Source organism: Oncorhynchus clarkii, chromosome 4, assembly GCF_045791955.1.
Source record: "Oncorhynchus clarkii lewisi isolate Uvic-CL-2024 chromosome 4, UVic_Ocla_1.0, whole genome shotgun sequence".
Classification (NCBI taxonomy): Eukaryota; Metazoa; Chordata; class Actinopteri; order Salmoniformes; family Salmonidae; genus Oncorhynchus; species Oncorhynchus clarkii.
This window is the reverse complement of record NC_092150.1, coordinates 20,435,907-20,453,780: the sequence shown is the minus strand read 5'-3', so window position 1 is coordinate 20,453,780 and position 17,874 is coordinate 20,435,907. Positions and strand designations below refer to the sequence as shown.

At 40.9% G+C, this 17,874-nt stretch overlaps 3 protein-coding genes across 3 annotated transcripts in view; all 3 read right to left on the bottom strand.

Annotated features, from left to right (window-relative positions):
- Positions 1-17,874, bottom strand: part of LOC139406573 (ral guanine nucleotide dissociation stimulator-like 1) — a 407,527-nt gene that overhangs the window by 80,039 nt on the left and 309,614 nt on the right. The window lies entirely within an intron of this gene.
- LOC139407618 (forkhead box protein D2-like) lies at positions 9,199-11,551 on the bottom strand. Its single transcript, XM_071151445.1, has one exon. The coding sequence runs from the start codon at positions 11,088-11,090 to the stop codon at positions 9,984-9,986; it is 1,107 nt and encodes a 368-aa protein (XP_071007546.1). The 5' UTR covers positions 11,091-11,551; the 3' UTR covers positions 9,199-9,983.
- On the bottom strand, positions 16,525-17,776 carry LOC139407617 (forkhead box protein E4-like). The gene has a single exon (XM_071151444.1). The coding sequence runs from the start codon at positions 17,774-17,776 to the stop codon at positions 16,526-16,528; it is 1,251 nt and encodes a 416-aa protein (XP_071007545.1). The 3' UTR covers position 16,525.

Here is a 17,874-nt window from a genome sequence, read left to right as displayed (position 1 = left end):
TGGCTTGGAGGGGGACGAGTGGGAAGGGGAAAGGTTCTGGAGCGCGGTGGAACATTAAGAGTCTTGAGTCGCCCAGAGAACTCGAGTTCCCTTTGTGCGCTTACCCAGGGTTCAGTGGAAGCCTGTGCACCTCGGCCTGCCAGTGTTGAGAAAATGGGGCAGGAGGGAGGTGGTGGGGAGAAGGTGGGGAGATGTTGGGTGCCGCATTCTCCACATAAGTGCGTGCTTGGGGTGTGACGTGACACAATATAGCTTCTGTTGTGGTTGCTCTGTGCTATTATCTGATGTGGCATCATATGGAACCACATTTTGTAAAATTGCACTGGCACGTTTGTGGGAACTAACAAATCACTTGGAACAGTATTGAATATGACATCAGTCTCTCAAGAGCTAAATGAGTTTTACCAAACAACATGCCCCAGGGATATGTTCTAAATATCCTTCACTGTTACACTACTTCAGTGGTCCTCTGTAGCTCAGTTGGTAGCTGTAGAGCATGGTGCTTGCAACGCTGGTAGATTGGGTTAGATTCCCGAGAGCACCCATGCGAGCGTGTTACATATTTAGTGTCAGTGTTTTCCAACCCAAACTGCCTCAACGTACTGACACGTTTTAATCTTCCTCATATACATGTTTTGTTTGTTGTTTTACTTTTTATGCACTTTGACATTCCTTGAAAAACGTTACACAAGTTAAATAAATAATAATAATAAGATAGTGGGACTAGGAACAGTTACTTTGGCAATTGCCTCTACTAGAAGGATATTACAAATAATGTATTTGAAATAATAGGACCCCTAATAATAACAATACAATTAGTAGTAGCTTGTAGCTAGCTAGTGGTAGTAGCAGTGTTATTATAGTGCTACGTAAATAATGATTGTCTTTATTTCAGTTTAGCCAAATAGTTATATATAATATTTAGAATAATACATAAATAAAAGTGTAAAGGCTAAATAAAATGAAGTAAATATAAGTGAAGGGTAAAGTACCATTATTCCGTGTGTGTGTGTGTGTGTGTGTGTGTGTGTGTGTGTGTGTGTGTGTGTGTGTGTGTGTGTGTGTGTGTGTGTGTGTGTGTGTGTGTGTGTGTGTGTGTGTGTGTTCTTCCACATCTGTCCTCCCTCAGATCCATGTTGTTGGCAAAGCCCAACCGGAGCGCGTGAGGGGCGAAGCACAATTCCCGCAAACGCTTCCTCCTCAGCGAGTTCAGACGCAGCGTTCTCCGGTGAGTGGAGCTCGGAGGGACCTAGGGTGAGAGGGCAGCTGAGGAGAGGAGAGAGGGAGATATAAGAGAGATAGGCTAGACTTGGACGACTCGGACACAGTGTCTGATGGAGATTCCAGCTGAGCAAACAAAAAACCCCAGAAACACCACAAAGCTGAGGGTTTGGAAAAATGTGTGGGTCTGGTAAGGTCAGATTCCCCACCGTAACTAATTCAATTTCACAAACTGTAAGAAAACACGGGGCTCAACAGAGTAGCCACTACAGACGAGTTTCTTCTCAAATGGAATGAGAGAGGGTCATCAGCATCTGGCGCGTTCTTGGTTCAGTTACGAGTAGGCACGTTATGGATTCTGAAAAGTAACTAACTCAAATTAATGCAACTTCTTTAAAGTTAAATAGTTTACAATTGATTTTGCGTGTATGTCTACAGCTCGCTGTTTTGACACTGCAGTCCCCACGTGCGGCCACAGAGTGGTGGCCAGCAGAGCCGCAGTGGGCTGCTCGGGCGGTGGGCTGCACTACGCTGCTAAATACATTAGTGCTACATTCTGGGAGAACAGGGAGTCGCATAGACAGCGCTCACTTCTCTAAATAAACATTAGTCTTAAAAAGTTTGGCCCCTCGACCTCAGCATGATCGGATTTCACTCTGGATAGTAAACTTCATTTTTATCGCGAGGTTTTCCCCTTCTTTCCAAAAACCGACTCACATTCGAAACGACTTACATAAAGTGTATTTTTCACCTTTCTTGGGGAGATAATGTCCTTGAGTTTAAAAACAGTTTTCTTTAGTTTGCCAAACGATATAACATGTTCCCTAGTCGAGTAACCCTATTTTGAGACTATATATTCTAGTTGTCATATTTTCCACCTTAATGTTCCTAACACTGAAAAAGAACACATACCCAAGTAAATAAACGTTAATAAGATATAACATTCATATAGTAAACTGCAGGGTAGTAGGCTATGCAACAATTGGACGCAGACCACTGAGGAAGACATATGCGCCCGATTTAAAGGAGTAGACATTTCAGGAGAAAGTTGATCAACACACTAACAAGTGCACATGTTCGTGTTTTGGTATGTCGTCACCATTCATTTTCCTGTGATACGCAGTAGATTGAAATGTTACATTGTGCGTAAAATATAATTGTGTTTGGTGAGCTCGGGGGATCAAGCCTTAATAATTAGAAAGGGAATTCACCTAATGAAATAAAAATACTGATTAATGAATAGGCTCTATGGGCAATTATAGGACATGTCGTGAAATAGGCCGATGTGTAATTAGGCCTATCCTCCATGAGTAACAGGCCTATCTTTCCTGCGTAATAGGTTGACAAATAGGCCAACAGCAGTTATGGGGAAAACATAGGGATTAACAGTTAACCTCAAGGATAATAAAAGGCCTCATTGCCCCTCATAATATAGAGGTTAACTCATTTGTGGTAGGCCTACTACGAGTTTTTGGAGGGCTTTTCATTCCAACTCATGAGACGCGCCGTTTTCCAGAATCCATTTGATTCTTGTTTGTTCCATGCACACTCATCGAAGTACCAAGGAACATAGGCTATACCCTATCAGTGTCCCAGCATGAAATGGACATACTCTCCTACCGTCTGTTAGTGTCTACTTCTGTTAGCAATATCAGTGTGTTCGAGAAAGGCCACCAGCTGTGCCTTTCTATCAAAGCAATAGCGGGGAAAGTCACATAAAACCCTTGCCTTTTCATTATGTTACCGTTAAGTCCACGCGTTGCTCCAATAAGCCAACAACAACTCGGAACATCCTACTCCAAAAGAAAGACAGGAGTGCCTAGGTTGTCATGAAGTTAATAATCATATTAACAAAAGTTCGATGTCCGTGCCCCCCGCGGAAATCGAATTAGCATAATAAAAACATCCCCATAAAAATCAATTTATTTAAGATAGAGACATCTGTTTTTTTGCATTGGATGCATCTCAATCCACCACATCCGCCTATGTTACACTTCTGCATCTGAAGTGAATGGTGATAGAGCTAGAGAGGTGTTTGTCAGACCATGAAAAATCCGGAAAATCGGTATTCTCACAAAATCCTATGTAGCATCCGAACGTTTGTCCTACAAACTATTATGACCCCTCTATGGAAAGATGAGACTCTCGTGAACAAGATGGATTTATCTGTTTTGGTGTAGCCACCGAACAGTTTGGGCTATAATATTAGTGTTTTTGTACACCCCCTGTGGAAAGGTGAGACTCTCACGAACACGTCCATGTCAGTTGTTTTGCTCTAAGACGCCCACAGGCCTCACAAGACTCGTCTGAAGGTCCCCTACACCAGTTGAACAAATGTATGGAAGTATATACAGAGACTGTTTAGTTCCAAAAATAAGGGGTTAAATAAATGTAAAAACTACTTTTTTTAAGTACAAAAAATGTTTCCTGATCTTTGTTATATCTCTCGGATGTAGGACAGACACTTCAGAACAAACTTCCTTTTTATATTTAAATTTTTTTTAAGTTCCAGGTTATGAATCTGTTATTCTTTGCGTTTGTACGGGCTAATAGCAGTAAGGCCAAAACGTATTTTTCATTCAATATTTTTTTATATATTGTATATTTTTTTCATACTTAAAGAGGTCTTAAAATTCAAAATCAAATAGCAAAATGATCCTTGGTATGACCTTAAAACAATTCCATATAGCTTAGTAGAACCCCCCCCCCCCTTAGGCAGGGTTAGACTCTTATGGGTTCATATTAAAGGATCATAATCCATAGAAATGCATACATCCCTCCCCTCACCCTGTGCGTGCTCTCTGACGTACATGAACGAGCAGTGCCAAAGACACGCAAGTGAACGGCGGGCTAGATCAGCTGTTATCACAGTCTGGTAACCAGGGCAGTTGAATATCCACTGTAATTAATCCCCATGTTCTCTGTGTGTGGGATGCCTGGCCAGCAGCAGGTGTCCGTCAGTGTGTCACATTGTGTCAAAGTCGATAAGCGAGCGCTTCCAAATTAAATATTTTGCTAGAGATGAGGGCAGTTCGCTGTCTTTGCTTTATTTACACATTCTAAATTAATTAAGCAGAATATTCCTCTGTCCGCTGCAAAAACACGGAGGGGGCGATTGGGAGCAGAGAATGTCCCTAATTAACAAGTCGTTAGTGTCCATCACAGCGCAACTAGCAGTGACAAATTGACTGGAAAACCTAGCCACTTCTGTTTTTCTTTTGGAGTGGGACGTTCCTTCGAGTTGTTGTTGTCTTATTGGAGCAGAGCGAGTTGCAATTCGGACGTCCCTACCCCATTGAAGTTGACATCTAAAAAGGTTACGGTACGGGTTATGGTTAATGTAAGGGGTTAAGGTTATGGTTAGGGTTTAGTAGGGTATGGAAGTCCCAAGGATCCGGATAGCACTAACCAGTAGAGAAGGGAGGTTTTGATTTATTGTAGCCCGCGGCTACTCTCCTACAGGCCTCGATGTGCCCTGGGTGTCCAGGTCATCGCATTCCTGTACTGTGTGCGCGAAAATGACCTTCTCTGCCTGCCTATTTCCCAGCCTCAGCCTACAGGCTACCGCCACACAGCCAACGTTTTTTGCAGGCAAGGCCCAAGAGTGCAATAGCAAAACCTCAAATACAATCTTTAGTACCAGTAAAACAAGAGTCCTCATTTTGAAAGGGGCCAATATTTTACGTTGTTGATTTATTCCGTTCTGCGATTTAATTTGTCCACTGGAAATTGTGTGTTAACATGCTGCTTCAATAGTCTATACTGGAATGCAGGTTTGATAGAACAATCCTTGAATGAAACCTGCATCGACCATATATATATATATATATATATTGTCCGCTCCCAATCGCCCCCTATGTATATATTGCTAGAGCCTAATGATGCCTAAACTTGGAGTGAAACGTGTAGCCCTATCCATGGCTGAACTCACTTCGCAATGCCGGTTTGATATGGAGTCCATGACAAAGAAAAACAGAACTGTCTGGCCTCCTACTGCAACAGGTGTCCGTCCATCATAGTTAATCTCAGGTGACCATTCTCTATTTAATAGACCGACGGTAATGTTTTGACAAAGCTGAAATGGAACTTTAAGACCTTCTCATAAAGACTTTAGCCAAAGCCATGATGATATGGCAACTGTTTGTTTCTGTTGTTAAACACACCAATACACTGCCTCTCACTGTGGTGCTGCTGGGATGTATTTGTTTGAAACGTAGAGCTGACCACAACTATTTTTTATAGTAAAGATGCTTGCCTATATGATACATTTCAAGACATGATAGTAAATGCAGACCTTGTATATCCATAGGTTTTTATCAACGTAGGTTTCAATAGGATTACACTTTGACATTATAGGTTATTTTATGCAACTCCCTCAATATCCATTTATTTTACAGATACTTACATTAATAAAAGAAACCCGACGTTTTGAATATATGCCAAATAATAATAATACTAATAATTGTTAATGTATTATTATAACGTTTTATCATCTGAAAAGTATAGCCTATAATACTATTGTTTTTGTAAATGTAGATGCTATTAATATTTTGAACAAGAAGCCTAATGCCCTATACCCGTTTTCAATATTCACCATTCTGTCCTATGGGTATATCATTTCCCTGGAGGTAGGCCTGTCCTACAAAGACATATTGACTCCTCGGAATATCTCATTAGGTCTGCAGTATAAATACTTCTTTTTTTTTATAAAAAAATCCAAACTGGGCGTTGTCGAGCAGTAGCTACCTTGAATCATTTAAATTACGAGATAATATTACTTTTTCTTAGAATTTGAGATACACATCTTGCTGCCACCTAATTAACAAGTCAAATTGACTGGTGGTGTAATTAGCATATGAGCCAGAGTAGGATATGCATGGTTTAAGCACAACGATTTCATGTAATCCCCTGCCCGCGCGCGGAGGAAAGGTGATGAGGCGATGGTTTGGAGCAAGGTGACACTCGCACAAATTATATTGTAGAGTTCGGTCAAGTCATAGCCTAACAGGTTTCCTCAAACTAAATATTTTAAAGATATTCAATATAACGAAGTAAAAATGCATAATCTAATATACTTTTCCATAATCAAAGAAATCCTGTTACAGTAGCCTAATTTAATAGAAGCAGAACTATCGACAGCACCCTTCGATCAAGGAAACTGGTGTGGTGCCATAGTGAGAGAAATATGCCAATCAAAAGCAAATCCATGTCAAAGCATAGGCTACATTTCTTTCATTCAGAAAGGCTAGGAGTTGGTCTAGTCATAATGTTGTCATGTTTAAAATATACTCAAAGCATTTCAAACTAATTTTAGTGAGCCAAGCCGTAGGACAGAAGACTGTAGGACTAGGACAGACGACTACTGCAGAGACAAATAAAGAAACACATTCTGTCCCGAGACTGTGGGTGGTCCTCCTGTGACAAGTACACGGCATATTGAGAAAATGAAAGCAGAATGAACATGCAATTAAAACGATAAACAGTTGATTTGGATATAATTGGATTAAATTATATTTGTGTGATTTGTGACCCGTGAAAGACGTATAATTAGTAATCCATGTTTTTATTCTTATTGTGGGTCACTTTAAGCATTACGATGGTCGTTCCTAGGACAGCAGGCCTAGATGCATCATTGTTTACGAGACAACTTTTTAATAGTGTTTCCCAAACAAGCACGCATAGAGAGAACGTTCACTATCTCCATTCAAATCTTACTTTAACATTATAATTATTCCACAATAGACTACTGACAAAGGATCATCTCCTAAAGAGATATTACCACCTATGGCTGCAAATAGGCTATTACAGACATTTACATGAACAAAATCACAGATTGCGCACATGTTGTCACACATCATGAAACACATTGAGGCAAAAATGACAGACAGTAACCTAGTCGTAAAATAGAACTCAATTGAACATGAAATTGATTTCAATATGATTAAAATAGTATATAGGCCTGTGTATCTTTTAATTCAGTGATCTCGGTTTTCATATTAAGCAGCATTTTTATCCTTCACTTGTTTGTACCAATTGCAAATACTTTGGCACTTTATATCTTGATTATTAAATGTTGAGCGGAGATCTTCTGTAAATAAAGTGACGTGGAGGGCTAAAAGGCATGCACTTTGGCTGCTCTAGGAATGGTCTGTATCACTCGTAGATGTGCAAAGGTTTTTAAGAGCCACGTTACTAACGAAGGCTCTGGAAAACAGCTCGGCTACAAAAGATACATCATTAGAAGGTTCTAATGATGATTTTAACGAGGCACAGTCTTGTTTGGATTGCAGCAGCCTGTGATACCGGAGGGTATCGACAGTGGTGCAGGCAATTGATCTCTTCATGTCCATGTGTTATAGTGAATATTTGACACAAAAATATATTGAATATAATATGTGATACAATACCTAACATTCAATATGGCCACGGGGTGAACAGGGCCCGTTATCTAAGTTTGACAGAGATAGCCCATAGGTCGATATAATATAAACTAAAACAACAATCTTACCCTTTCAGTGCATGATCAAAGTTATGACAAAGTTGTGTGTGCGTGTGCGTGTGTGTGTGTGTGTGTGTGTGTGTGTGTGTGTGTGTGTGTGTGTGTGTGTGTGTGTGTGTGTGTGTGTGTGTGTGTGTGTGTGTGTGTGTGTGTGACAGCCTAAGTTTAGTGCGATTTTTGGCACCATGCTTAAAGTGAGCTTCTCCTCTACTGTCAAAACGGATTTGGTTTAATTCGTTTTCTGATGTTGCGCTATGACACAGAACCTGAATTGAAAGAAAATCCTATAAAAGGTGTACTCCACGGGCTTTCATTAACACGACATCAACAAAAGGAGTGCAAGAGACTTCATAAAAGTATGACTATCATGTTTGCGTTCTCTTCAAAGGCTTAGGGTGAGCTGAAGGGGAAAGTGGAAGAGGGGAGTCAGCCCTCCCACACTTTATCCCTAATAATCAACTGTCAAAAACACCCCACCGAGTAATTTAACCATTTGCACACAGATCTGGTAAATAAAAGAGGCTTCTACGCCCCCCTCTGCCTCGGAACATGTGCTTGGCCAACTTCGAAATGGAATAATCGGTCTGTTTTCTGCACTGAGACGAGTCCTGTCCCGCTACCTCCTTTGTATCTGTCCGGAGACAACACAGACGACATGAAAGCGAACAACCGCGCGCCTTTTGAGAAAATCGCTTTTCAGAGGCAAATGTGTGTGGGTTGTCTCCGAGAGAACCCCTCGCTGGGAGCGCATTGAGCATGGGTCTTCAGTGACAACATCAACAAACGGGCAAAACGCCGGAATTATCGTGGATTAGGATCCTGATGAAAAACGCTGCTACAAATTAGCAACGAAACCCCAAGAGATCGTGGGTATCCATGTAGAACGTTCACATTCAATTACAGGCCTCCAAAACCCGATGTTCCCATTCATTTAGCCTGTTGTTACTTGCCAAAAAAGAGTCCATTATAAACGCCCTGGGAGCCACATAAGAGGAATGAATACATGCCCACTCTTCCAGAATATATCTCACAGCAAAATGTGGGAGTTCAGACATCACAAATCTGGATTTTAGCGCTTGTTGGCTGTAGTGGTATATAGGCTAATAAATGGGCTACTTTTTGAAAATGTAAAATTGATAATAGAGAAGTAATAAATACTCATATCGTTGCACGCAAGATTTAACTGAGACTTAAACCTATGGCACTATTGCGTAAATGACTATGAACGCTCATAATCGTTTCAGAAAGCGGCTCGTAGTCGGACAATCAAAGACCTGCGTATAGCGTTCAAACTGGGCCTACTCATACAGATTGAAGTTTGACCTCGGAGCTAGATAAATAAAAACGTAAGCATATTTTATATTTCCTTGTGGGATTTTAGGCTTTGAAGTCTTAATGGGTATTCAAAGGTTTGAGTAGACCTATGTGTGCAGGCATAGGGCCAATAAAACGTTCCAATAAACAAGTTAACGAAAGTATTTTAAAATTCACAAACATTTATTATAATTTTCATTACAACAAAAAATGACCTATGAACATTAAGTGTCTGTCTGTACACATAACATACGTTTCACTGATTGATTTCAATGAAATAGACAGGAACGAAAGCACAACAGTTTAACAGGATGAGAGGTAATGCGCTTTACACCAAAACCACATATCTGTCCACTGACAACATGAAACACTGTCCATACAAATTCACCACAACACCGGTGTTAAGAGAACGAGGGGTAGTGGGAAAAGGTTAGATTTGTTTAAATAACCCCCCTTGTCTCAATGTGCTTTCTAACAATTAAAACCTGAGTTTGCGTCTCGGTAGCCTATTAACAGTGCTTTATTTCACAACGCACACAATATATATATAACAATATAAACCATAATAAAAATCTAAATTATAGTTAAGAAACAATTAAATCTTCCCCACCGTGAGATTACATGAAATTTAACTTGCGTTAAAATAGCTGGATCTTTGCTCACGATAGGTGAGGGCCTAGGCCAATGTAGGCCAACGAATACACTCAACATTGTCTTAGAATTTGTTTTCTGACTTCATCATGAATCTTCCATTTAGTGTATCCTATACATATTTACAATCCATAAATATAGCCACCGTTTCACTTTCCTCTCTCCGATCAGATCTAAGAAACATAAGAGGAAGAGCAACACTCTATTTCTCAATGAATGTTTATCCTACCTTCACATAGGACGAATAGAACCATAATGGATTAATAGGATTTCTGCAAGTTGTGCTTTTGCTGCCAGTTTAGAAATGACACATGTTTAGATTTGTAGTTTTGCTGGAGAATGTCTGTGAGCCAGGCTGAAGCATTGCTTCCTGCGAGAGGTTCAAGTGGTTCGAAGCTGAGGCGAGTGCAGGGTTTAACATGGCCAGGATCTGAGCCTGACTGTGGCTGCCCGACTGTGCGCTGTACGGGGAGGCCACGGAGTTAGCTGCACCGATTATATTGTCTATAGAGAAAGAAGGCCGAATCGGAGTGTTAGTGTCCGTCTTGAGAGGCGCCAGGCCGGGCAAGGTCGGGCTTAGTTGAGGGTAGAATGGCTTTCGTAAATCAGCCCCTAATAGAGAGGGCAGGGGATGTGGCGTGGGGAATATTGAGGCTGGCGAGGGGAATCCACAAGATGTATTCTGGAAAGGGAAAGCGCCTGCTGGGAGGTGCGGATGATAGGGGTTATGTGCATGGAAGTTCTGCAGCTGGAGTCCGTAGTTGTACCCATAAGGGCCGTATCCAAACCCGGGCAGGAACCCCCCGGCGTCCCTGAGGATTTCGTTGGCTTGGTGCCTCTTGAAGCGCTTCCTCCTGCGTAAAAAACTCCCGTTGTCGAACATGTCTGCGGACTCCGGGTCGAGGGTCCAGTAGTTGCCTTTTCCGGGGTTGCCAGGCTCACGTGGGATTTTGACAAAGCAGTCATTGAGAGAAAGATTGTGACGAATGGAGTTTTGCCAAGCGGGGAATTTCTCCCGATAATATGGGAACCTGTTGCTAATAAACTCACAGATCTCGCTGAGAGTGAGACGTTTCTTGGGACTCTGGAGGATAGACATGGTTATCAGGGCTATGTAGGAGTACGGGGGCTTGACTAGAGCGTTCTTACCAGGCTTATCACCTATCATGGCCCCTGAATCTATACCAACTCCAACCTGGTCAACCGGACACTCGGAGCTGCTGAGGCTGGGGGAGGAACCCCTCTCCCCCGCGTTCTGAGACAAATTATCGTCCGAGTCATTGTCCAGGAAATCGTGATGAAGGTATTTCCCATCCTTGCCAACCGAGATGTCTCCCCCAACCACATCTATGTCCACATCTTCAGACAAAGCAGAGTTGTCGGACATATCCGTACCTAGAGTCATCCTTGGAGAGACTGGTTATCTTCCTTCCTCTCGTTCCGTACCGAGTCTTTTCAGCTCCCAAGCTGGGTGTACTCAGTCCGTGCGTAAAGCACTCAACCGCTCTTCAGAGGACCAAAGCGAACTCCTGTTTACTTCTCCAAGCTGCATAGAAACATTAGTGGAATCTAGAAGATAGCAAGACTACGCTTGGATCCAGGTGTAACGCCACTCCAGCCAGGTGGTTTGGAGGCTGTGGTGTCTTTCACCGAGGATGAAACTCTTCTGAATTCAAGCGCAGGAAAACAAAACTGGAATGGAAAATTCAGCCAAGCTATTTACTTGAAGACCACTACAAGCATTTATACAATAATAATGTTTCTTCCTTGCACTCATTTGTGTTTTAGGTCGTTAGTTTACTGTTGCATATCTGTATGAATATCTTTACCCACAGGCACGAAGCAAGTATCCTGCGTGAGCTTCATACTATTCCCATTCATAGCTCTCAAAAGCTATTTATTCAGCCGTCCAAATCACGTGGTCACGGTGTCACTGATACCAGGAATTGAAGGAAAGGGAAAAGGGAAGGGAAGACGGACACGGGGAGGAGATGGTGAGTGCACTACTTTACACCTTCTCTTGAGTTAACGATACTCAAATACACACACATCTTCTAAATATGGAATATCATCAAAAGTATTGGTTTTATGTTGTTGGAATGAATTGTAGCTATATCAAAAGACAAACAGGATGGACGTGTCCATAGTATCAGGGGTATTGAAACCTCATAGGGTTCAATTCTTAAGAATCGGAGTTAGTTGATTGGATAATAAATAGTCTACATAACACAGCCCAGGTCCAATACCAGACAATTTGCATATTTATGAACAATGATTTCAAGGCTAAAACATCTTCGTGTATTTGTTTGTTAGTCAGTGAAATAATTCATTTGTCACTTGAATCTGATTTACAACATGATTCCAATTATGGCCTACTCAATTTCAAAATGCGTTGTAAAATATCCAAAATATTTCGTTATCCAATTTGCAATTATGCACGCTCTCATACCCTTCTAAACAAAACAAAAATATTGCAATACAAACATCCACGATGGCTTTAAATCGAATTAAATGTGCTCCAATAATTGCTTATTATCGTTGCGGTTAATTAAATAAGTGGTTATTTTGTTTTCTATGACGTTATGCGTTTGGGTCTAATATTATCCCATATTATTGGCCTACCATTTTGACTTTGATTACCACATATGTTATTAACCATTGATAATACACAGGCATTGATAGTACACAGTCATTGATAATACACAGTCATTGTAATACAATTGAAAAACGTTATTATTAACTGTACATTTTACAATATTGAAACCCTAATTCAGTCAATTCACGACATATGTTATAAACAGTATAATTGTGTTATTAAACTGTACAAACGTGTTATTATTAGAATGTATTATTTGTATTAGCCTATTATTATTAATCAGATTATTATTACTATTATTATTGAGTCCATTGGGTTTAAACAAACGTATGACTTCTTACTTCTGTCCTCTCAGAGTTAAGGAGAATAGAAGCCAACATGAAACTGTTATCGAAAGGGAGATATATATAGAATACAGATATATATTCTGATTATTCATTTGAAACATGGAGCTGATATAGTTATTCACAGCCGAAACTGACAGGTAAATAATATATAACTCCACAGTGCAAGTTTAACAATTGAAAGCAATGTTTTTCAGAATTGAGACTACGGGGTAATTTTTCCATGGAAAGAATCCTTCGTGAATGATAAAATAAGATAATTAGCCTACTACTGTGTAATAATAATGATAGGCCTAATTATACGACAAACAATAATAAGGTTTAATAATAATATGCCCTGTCATTATTTATTTTCAGAGGAGAAAGGCAGCACTAGCTAAGGAATTCCATGAACATGTCCTCCATTAATTATCCGATCACTTCTCACGGGTTTTATGTTTAACTTGTCAAAAGTCATTACATTAGCCATCTACATTTTCTACATCATTCACATATAGACAAACACATATGTGCCTGCAACCTGCTCTAATTCGTCTTCGTCAGAGTACGCTATGTATGCTATGGACAGAACAGATGATGGGTCTGTGTGTTTCATGACAGCAGGGGAGCAGCGCTCGCATTACAATTCATTATGTTGCAGAAACATGGCGTTTTGTAATACACATCAGCACCTCATCCGTCTCTGTACAGGACCATCAGCTAACAGGACCCTCCCTTCATGTTAACACAGGCTTCTCCTGCCCAAAACACCACAGCAACTTCATTGGCAACGTTTGTGTGGCTTTATTTTTTTATATATATATAATATTCAATTCAAATTCAAATATTCAAATATTTCAACGAACCTTTCAGGATTTTCCCTATACAGGCCCAAATATCATGAAAAAAAAGGGAAAATAGATTTTAGGCGATCCCCACCTGCAAAAGCAAGTTATCGCACAGCAATGATAAACTACATTTCATATACCTGAATTCGAATAGAAAATATCGTCAATTCATGCCAACTCAATTGAATTCATTTTACATCTGATGCATGACTCTCAAGTTCAGTTGTTAAAGAGGTGGAGAGCGGTTGAAGGTATAGCCTAGCCTAACCGTGCGGAAGTGAAAGTGTCCGGAGTCGACCATGAGGTCCTCTCAATTGTAATTTATCTAAACGCACTCACTCAGTCAGCAAGTCCGTCACAGACCCCTTTCCCAATCCTTCCCAGCCCAGGGCAGGGCAGGTCGAGCCGGCCCGTCAACTGGTAGAGGTTGCATTGCTCACATCGCTGAGTTGAGGAACCAGACAGCTGCATGGGAGAAAGGCCAAATCTCAATTCATAATTGTTCTCTCAAGAAGCTAGACGCTATCTCGCCATCTTAGACTTGAGTTGATTTGGCGAGAAATAACATTATGTAGCTTTTGCCTATTATTCAGGGTTTGGGAGTAACTGATTACATGTAATCTGGTTACAAAAAAACTGTAACTGTAATCAGTAACGTTAACAGCAAAAACATTGTAATCAGATAACAGATAACCTACTTTTAAAAAAACTAGATGATTACCTCTTGGATTACTTTAAAAAAAATGAAAGGATGTTTGAGGGAAAAAAATACATAATGACACCTTTCTGTTTTCTCAATGACATTCAATTCAGCATTGAAAAAAGGAACATGTTTAAGTTTGTTCCAGCTGAGCAAGTCTGACCACAAGTCAGAGACTACTATGATGGCACACCAAATACATTTGATGGATCCTTTTGGTCTTCTTCTAAAACTTCTAAAAGTAATCAGATTACATTAATGACTTTTGGTAATCCAAAATTACATTACTGATTACAATTTTGGACAGGTAACTCGTAACTGTAACGGCTTACATTTAGAAAGTAACCTACCCAACCCTGCCATTGATTATAGATACACAATTACAATTGATCATCTTCCAAACCAAGACTTAGATTTGGCAATCTCATGGGTCTGCATTTCGAATGCAAGAACGAATGACTTAGGAGGCATGTAATAAGCCTAGGGCTATTTCAAAATCACACGAAGAAACAAACCAGTCTGTAATGGCCTGTAGCATTTGGACTGCCAACTTCAAAATAATGGTTTGTGCAGCCTTTATAGTGGTGGAATTGGTAGCCTAAATTTTTTTTGTTATTGCCTCAAAATATAAAATTTTCCTCAAGGGATGAGAACATATTTTACTTCCATCCATATTGGACTTTGGACCGGAAACATGTCAAGCTCAACAACATCACATTACCATACGTAATTTTTCCTTTTTAGGCTACTCTGTTTTTCAGTTTGTGATTTATTTGTATTGCATGACACCTAGTGGACAAACTGTAGAATCCGGCACCAATTCCAATCCAAAAATCACTCCAGACAAACTTTTGATGGAGACCGCCAGGTGTCGCTCCAACTACGGGTAAATTATAATCTATTAGGCTGCAGACCAATGATGTACAGACTCGCCAGAGGTACCGTTCGACAGCTAGAATAGCAAAGGTGCATGGATTCAATTACAAATAGATTTATGTATGTTATGTCCTTGCCAAGTTGTGCATAGATAGGCCCTATAACTCAAATATGCCTATTAGCTAGGCTATCTACCATTGGCCTACAGGTGAGCCAATATATTTCGTGGTCATGTAAAATACATCATATTGTAAAAAATCGAATTAAATCAAATTGTATTCGTCATGTACACAGTTTACAGCAGGTATAAAGGTGCAACGAAATGCTTGTGTGCCAGCTCCCTCAACAATGCAGAGGGACAATTGTGGCAGTGCCAGCAGGCTATATGTGGTCGATATATTTGGCTACATTATACAAAAAAATCTACATAAACTGACAATAACAGCAACACTATATTATTTAGGCGTTAATATGTCTAGACCAAGAAGTCCGTTTGGCCTACGATCTTCTTGGTCAAGTCTGAAACGTGTGCGTAAACATGGATACATGATGATAGAACTACAAAAATGATGCTGTGACATTACTTCAAATAACCAGCATGACGTTTCTGTCTTACTATAACAACCCATACAAATTATCTTACAAGTCATGCAAATACAATACTGCCTATATTCCCTAGAAGTTTGTAATAAAACAAAAGGTTAAATTATGAGACAGTTCGGTAGGCCTAATTCAACACGATACATTTGGCCCACGATTCCTGATTTGGTCATTTTTATTTACACGCAGGAAACGAATTATATCAACACCATTAACGAAGTTATAAAGTAAGTATGTAGCCTATATTTCAGAATGAACGTGGAAATTCCCTTTCAGGCCTATATCTGAAATATTATTAGAAAATATTTTGTTTGGGTAATTTAATTGTATAGGCTATTGGGTACACAGGAAAAACCAATATGGTTTATGGGAATTGGAATAAAAGTATTATAATGAGCAATCAAATATTAATTTAAAGTAGGCCTAATTTAAATCAGAGGAGTACGTGCAGATCATAGGCATATTCAGTTCAACAGATGCAAGGAACAAGACCATGCTTATCAAAACATTTATTTATTACACGAACCAAAAACGGTAAATAGCAATGTAGGCCTATTCAACATAATTCACAAACAAATAAACGATTTACTTTTCACAAAATATAACAGTTTATGTGGCTAATGATATTGTTTACGAAGTCTTCTTTCTGACAGGTGACAATGACTGGAATTGTTGGACAAAACAAGTACACGCAGATAGGCTACACAACATCTTAAGAACACATTCATATTAATTTAATAAGACACGTAAGGTAAACGAACCAAACGCACTGAGAAATGAACACAACTATAATGGAATGTATTTTGGCATTTCAAACAAAGAAGAGGTGTCACACCTATTTCGAATGGAATGTATTTTGAGGCTCTATTGTTGTTTGTCTCTATAAAAATCAGTTTCTCACATATACCGATCTAGTCCTGACGCAAAGTTGGCTTGCCTCATGTAAGAGTTGTTGTAAGAGTTCATTGGGCTGGAGAGACCCAATAGTTGCTCAGTGTGTTCGGCGCAAGACCCGGAGCGCACGGTTGGTAGAGACATCCGGTTCCCGGTGCTGTACACCTGAGAAGTACCTGGAGAGAAACTGGACTGCGTCATGGAAGGCAGGTGGGGAGGAGATGCTGAGGAAGAGTATGGATACTCGGGTGCCAGGTTTGATGACAGTCCTCCACCGCCTCTGCCCAGTGAATTCCCTGAGGGATTGACAGTCTGCATCTGGAAGCAATTGGAGGGGTCAGTGCCAGTGAGGGAGCAGCTAGCTGACATGGTGCCCAGGTCTCCACCGCCTAACCCCAGGGGGTTGAGCTCTCCTCCCTGCATCACCGACTCCTGGCTGATGATGTTGTCGATGCTGAACATTCTTGGCTGCCCTTGACTAACCCCGGCAGAGGTCTGATAATGATGCAGCATTCCCGGGTGGGGGGAAGCTGCCAGCTGTGATCCGTAACCCGATCCTATTCCTGGGTACAGGGTGTTGGGGTATGCCGCTCTGCCCATGGAGGTCGAGGTGAACGCGCTAGAGCTCTGCAAATAACCAGGATACGTGCTTACGTCAGTGCGCTTGAATCTTTTCCTCCTCCGCAGAAAACTCCCGTTGTCGAACATGTCTTCAGCGGCGGGGTCCAAAGTCCAATAGTTTCCCTTACCAGGCCTTCCAGGTTCCCGGGGAATCTTGACAAAGCAGTCGTTGAGGGTGAGGTTGTGGCGGATGGAGTTTTGCCACTTCTTTGAGTTCTCTCGATAAAAGGGAAAACGTTCCATGATGAATTTATAAATACCACCAAGTGTGAGTTTTCTCTCGGGGGAGTTGGCGATGGCCATGGCTATGAGAGCGATGTAACTGTAGGGTGGTTTCCCTCTCTGAACGGGCCTCTTCCTACGTCGACTCCCCGTGGGCATGAGCTCCTCGGTTTGAACCAGAGCAGCTCCCTCCTCTCGGTCCGTGTTCGGACTAGGTCCCCGGGGCTCAGACTTGATCAGAACCCCGTCCTTCGTCCGGGCCGGCAGCTTCAGTGGTGGTGGCGGTATCGGGGAGTCCAGACTCACGTTAGGCGACATGACCAGCGGGCTGGCCGCATCGGCTGGCGACTGCTGGGACTCAGCAGTCATGTTACACATGCCCGAAAAGTAAGAGAAATTTGCAAGATTCATAAAAAATTATGGTTAATGTATGCTTGAAATGTAAAAAAAGTTATATTCAAATTGCCCGTGAAAAAATGCAGGCACCATAAAGTGAGAGGGATGTCTGC

Coding starts and splice junctions, on each gene's coding strand:
- LOC139407617 (XM_071151444.1), bottom strand. CDS start 17,776: ATGAATCTTGCAAATTTCTCTTACTTTTCGGGCATGTGTAACATGACT.
- LOC139407618 (XM_071151445.1), bottom strand. CDS start 11,090: ATGACTCTAGGTACGGATATGTCCGACAACTCTGCTTTGTCTGAAGAT.